The sequence below is a fragment of the Triticum urartu genome, chromosome 6A (assembly GCF_056163025.1).
Source record: "Triticum urartu cultivar PI428250 chromosome 6A, HENAU_Tu73, whole genome shotgun sequence".
In the NCBI taxonomy this organism is placed as follows: Eukaryota; Viridiplantae; Streptophyta; class Magnoliopsida; order Poales; family Poaceae; genus Triticum; species Triticum urartu.
Window position 1 is genome coordinate 539,316,160 of NC_141878.1, and position 5,499 is coordinate 539,321,658.

General features: G+C 41.7%; 1 protein-coding gene across 10 annotated transcripts; it reads right to left on the reverse strand.

The window, feature by feature from the left end:
- Nucleotides 1-216: 216 nt before the first annotated feature.
- LOC125508810 (uncharacterized) lies at nt 217-3,165 on the reverse strand. Of its 10 annotated transcripts, none has more exons than XR_015608777.1 (7): nt 2,767-3,165; nt 2,601-2,686; nt 2,210-2,364; nt 1,975-2,031; nt 1,778-1,837; nt 1,376-1,423; nt 217-855 (listed from the first exon to the last, which is right to left on the reverse strand). XR_015608777.1 is itself a non-coding variant. In XM_087528686.1 (7 exons), exons 3-7 carry the CDS (start codon nt 2,322-2,324, stop codon nt 811-813), a joined length of 333 nt encoding a protein of 110 aa, XP_087384812.1. In that variant the 5' UTR covers nt 2,325-2,361; nt 2,601-2,686; nt 2,902-3,165; the 3' UTR covers nt 217-810. The 10 variants fall into 10 exon arrangements, 6 of the variants coding, with proteins under 6 accessions (XP_087384812.1, XP_087384811.1, XP_087384810.1 ...); XR_015608776.1 differs by having other exon boundaries at nt 1,975-2,092; XM_087528686.1 differs by having other exon boundaries at nt 1,975-2,039; nt 2,210-2,361; nt 2,902-3,165.
- Nucleotides 3,166-5,499: the final 2,334 nt, after the last annotated feature.

Here is a 5,499-nt window from a genome sequence, read left to right on the forward strand (position 1 = left end):
ACCTTTACTACACTTCTATATGTTGGTGCTTACTATACAAGAATCCAAATTTCAATGTTTGGAAACAAAGAATTTGCAACGCTTGAGGTGTTGTACATATATATGTGAATATTATATATATATATATATTGCCTTCAATTAAACCAATGCTCCACATAATGGTGATAATTATGTATTGAATATGCTCCACACAGTGAACAAAATAATAAGAGAATATACTCACAAGAGGAAGAAATCATATATTGGATAAAAATGTTGGATTACAATTGCAGATATTACAGGAGGAACATCATCCCAATGTGATGCATAACCTAAATATTTTCCTGACATCCCTACAACTTATGTAAAACTTAACAGAGGAACATCATCCAACAGGATCAACATCCCTACAACTTAACTAAAACTAAAAGCATCAATCTGCATCATCATGAACCGGAACATCATCATCATTGCAGCATACTTGTCACACACCCATCTAATCATCCATATGAATTGAAATGATGCAAGTAGTGGTAAAGGCAGGTTACTAGTCACGTACAAATGTGGAAGGGCATGTAATCTTTGTGTTACATAACAAATTACTAGCATATATAGATGGAAATGGATTCATAACTTACCTCAAGTGTTGAGGGGTTCAGGTTACATACTTAAACTATATGAGGCTAATATGGGCGCCTTAGTGTATGGCAGAAATCATTGCATACTTGTTAACATTTGCTCTGATTGCTTCCAATGTTGAACATATCAAATGGGACAAAGATGCACATTTTGTACGGCATGTGGTGTGAAATTTGTTGGGGCAACACGAACCTACACCAATTGTTGTCGTTCCTTCTCCCACTTCCTCATGAGATCCTAGTCCAAGCATGAGTAAAATATAACAGAGTACAAATAGAAACATAATTTAAACATTATTAGTTAGACATCATTTGTGGTAAAGGGGCTCAATAAGTTATTCAACACATCAATCTGGTTACGATGGTAATTCGTGTTTGTGTAAAAATAAATTAGTCCAGACAAAGTCATTGTTTATGCAGTATATATAGACAACCAGAAGAACCTAAATATGAAATTGTTAAGAACTGATGGAGACATGCTTACAGTTTCTCTAAAGCTACATACGTTTCACACAGAACGGTATATACACACTGACCATGACTAATCACAACAACTCTTTAATTGGAGTGTGTACAATTTGCATAAGACATACAGCTAACGTAATTCAAAAAGCCCACACGCATCTTTTATTGTTTCAGAACATGAAAAGGGTGGAAAATACGCCAATTTTGGAACAAAATAAAGGGCTGCTTCGGAACCACACATCATTACTCAGCATTTATCCAATCCAGCATATTCTGGAAAGTAGCTTAATTACCTTATTATGTTTTCTGCAAGCCACGGCTCTGAAATCCAAATAATGAAACTGCAGAGGAACGACATACATGTTGTTACATAAAAATGTTTAGAATATTGCTCCCATACTAATGATTGTATAGGAATGTTTCATTTTATATTGAAACCTCATCGATCAATCTATGATGTAAACATGAACCTGTACAAATCAAGTACTCCTTGCTATTAGCATAACTTTTGCATCGTCAGTAGGATTGTATTCTAACTATCAAATAAACCAAGTAAAAGTTATGCACAATGTTACACATTATTTCAAGAAAGATGGGAAGCTGATATGCTAAACATCACATTATAGAAAATTATGTAATGTCTCAGCATCATTGCTTATCTTAATGCTGAAACTCAGAAGATATATAAAATATACCAGGAAGTTAACTGGAGTTCTGGTGGGTGTACATACAAAATGATGTAAAGTTCTTAAATCCTGTATATGCAAAAATCAACTAATTAATTACTTTGACGAGCATGGACTGAGATCAAAAATCAGCTGTAAATTGAGCTATTAATATCAATAGTCAACTTGGTGGCTGGTGTTTCAGTTATTGACATAGGAAATACAACCTGAAAGTAGGATTTCGTATTGCCACTAGAGGCCCTGAAGTCCACTCCCGCGTGACTCTTCTCCACTCCATACAGGAAATAACGGGGTCAACAACGGTGCTCATAGAAACACATATACCTAACCGATTACTTCATCAGCTAATCTATATCAAGAAAATTCATTGGGCTTTCACGAAGAATTCAACGCTCTAGCTAGCTACATAACACATCATGAAATCTTGTGATAAGGGCTTACTCGCCAGGGTCAGGGCAGGAGTAACGGCCAATGATCCAGAACAGAGTTGGGGGGTGTTTAATTGCCTCCCTACTAGGCCACCGTACAACTGCACGGTAGCCTCATTGCTCCCCATCTGCTTTAATTAAGTTGTCGTCGCTGGACTTCCAATTCTGCTGCAACAACCATCAAGGCAATAATGCTTTAATCAGCCCAGGGAGAGATATGGTGGATTGGAAGAAGAGAGGATTGAAAAGTGTGAGTCTTCGAATATGTGTTCCTAGCAGCAACATCAAATTGACCTCAAGCAGCAGGCACTTAAGCCCAAATAGTGGTAAATCCTAACACCACCAGAAAAACAATTGTTCCTGATGTGCCACGGATCAGAGCAGAGAGGAGTGGACCAACTCACATGAAGCCAGAGGAGGAAGAGGAGGAGGAAGCTCCATGGCTGCTTTGTCCTAAGTAGCAGCAAGGTTGTCCACTGGCGATTCCTCCCTGCACGTGTATAGAAGAAGAGAAGCGCAGAAGTTAGAGAAAGGGGGAGAGAGAGGACGAAGCATGGGGAGGGGACACACTCGCTGGACGAGATGGCCTACTGCGCCGGAGCCGACGCCCGAAACCCTAGCCATGGGGGGAGGGTCACAGGTGGGATTTGGTGGCCGCGAGTGCCAGATCTAGCCAGATGGGAAAGCTCGGCGGTGCGAGGGGACCTCGAGCTGTGCTTCGCAGTCATGGGACTCGCCGGACATCGCCTGAATCAGCCACCGCCGGTGGCGCAACGAGGAGCCGTGTGAGGAAATAGGGATGGGACGCGAGAGGGATTGGTGCGTGGGGGATGCGGCGGATCCGGCGGCCTCCGATGCTGCAAGGTGGGAGGAGGCGAGGGGGAGGGCCGGCGGCGAGGTGGGTCGGAGGATGGGGACGAGGTGGTGGGTGGCAGCGGTTTGGGAGAGATGAGGGTAATCGGGGCCTCTGTTCCCTTTTTTTAGAACGGGAGCTCTGTTTTTAGCGCATCTCTCTCCTCTTTTTTTCATGTGTAGAGTCATGAGCTGTAAATGTAAATCTGGAACACATATCCTTCAACGCTTATATCCGTATCTATTGCGAAACTTACAGCATATAGTTAAAATGTTGTAGAATTTGCGTTGCTTTATAGGGGGTATCCTTGTAGTGTGCGTTGCTTCGCAAGAGGCTGATTTGGATCCATATGTTTCATGCTATGGTTAGGTTTACCTTAATACTTTTGTTGTAGTTGCGGATGCTTGCAATAGAGGTTAATCATAAGTGGGATGCTTGTCCAAGTAAGGGTTGTACCCAAGCACCGGTCCACCCACATACCAAATTATCAAAGTATCAAACGCGAATCATATGAACGTGATGAAAACTAGCTTGATGATAATTCCCATGTGTCCTCGGGAGCGCTTTTCTCTATATAAGAATTTGTCCAGGCTTGTCCTTTGCTACAAAAAGGATTGGGCCACCCTGCTGCATTTTATTTACTTTTGTTACTTGTTGCTCGTTACAAATTATCTTATCACAAAACTATCTGTTACCTATAATTTCAGTGCTTGCAGAGAATACCTTGCTGAAAACCGCTTATCATTTCCTTCTCCTCCTCGTTGGGTTCAACACTCTTAATTATCGAAAGGACTACGATAGATCCCCTATACTTGTGGGTCATCACGGACCCAGTCCGTATAGTTGCTACGATCATTTTTCAACTTAGCTTTCTCTAGGAACGCATTAAAATTCAACGGAACAACAGCACGGGCCATTTATCCACAACAACATAGACATGCAAAATACTATCAGGTACTAAGTTCATGATAAATTAAAGTTCATTTAATCATATTACTTAAGAACTCCCACTTAGATAGACATCCCTATAATCATCTAAGTGATCACGTGATCTATATCAACTAAACCATGTCCGATCATCACGTGAGATGGAGTAGTTTTCAATGATGAACATCACTATGTCGATCATATCTACTATATGATTCACGCTCGACCTTTTGGTCTCAATATTCCAAGGCCATATCTGCATATGCTAGGCTCGTCAAGTTTAACCCGAGTATTCTGCTTGTGCAAAACTGGCTTGCACACGTTGTATGTGAACGTAGAGCTTATCACACACGATCATCACGTGGTGTCTCGGCACGATGAACTGTAGCAACGGTGCATACTCAGGGAGAACACTTATACATTGAAATTTAGTGAGAGATCACCTTATAATGCTACCGCCGTACTAAAAAAAGATGCATAAAGGATAAACATCACATGCAATCGATATAAGTGATATGTGATACGTCTCTGTCGTATCTACTTTTCCAAACACTTTTGCCCTTGTTTTGGACTCTAACTTGCACGATTTGAATGGAACTAACCCGGACTGACGCTGTTTTCAGCAGAATTGCTATGGTGTTATTTATATGCAGAAACAAAAGTTCTCGGAATGACCTGAAACTTCACGGAACATCTATTCGAAAATAATAAAAAATCCTTGCAAAAGATTAAGACCAGGGGCCCACCACCTGTCCACGAGGGTGGGGGGTGCGCCACCCAACCTCGTGGGCCCCCCGGAGCTCCTCTGACCTCAACTCCAACTCTATATATTTGGTTTCGGGGAGAGAAAAATCAGAGAGAACGATTCATCGCGTTTTACGATACGGAGCCGCCACCAAGCCCTAAAACCTCTCGGAGGGCTGATCTGGAGTCCGTTCGGGGCTCCGGAGAGGGGAATCCGTCGCCATCGTCATCATCAACCATCCTCCATCACCAATTTCATGATGCTCACCGCCGTGCGTGAGTAATTCCATCGTAGGCTTGCTGGATGGTGATGGGTTGGATGAGATCTATCATGTAATCGAGTTAGTTTTGTTAGGGTTTGATCCCTAGTATCCACTATGTTCTGAGATTGATGTTGCTATGACTTTGCTATGCTTAATGCTTGTCACTAGGGCCCGAGTGCCATGATTTTAGATCTGAACCTATTATGTTTTCATCAATATATGAGAGTTCTTGATCCTATCTTGCAAGTCTATAGTCACCTATTATGTGTTATGATCCGTTAACCCCGAAGTGACAATAATCGGGATACTTACCGGTGATGACCGTAGTTTGAGGAGTTTATGTATTCACTATGTGTTAATGCTTTGGTCCGGTACTCTATTGAAAGGAGGCCTTAATATCCCTTAGTTTCCGCTTGGACCCCGCTGCCACGGGAGGGTAGGACAAAAGATGTCATGCAAGTTCTTTTCCATAAGCACGTATGACTATATTCGGAATAAATGCCTACTTTACATTGA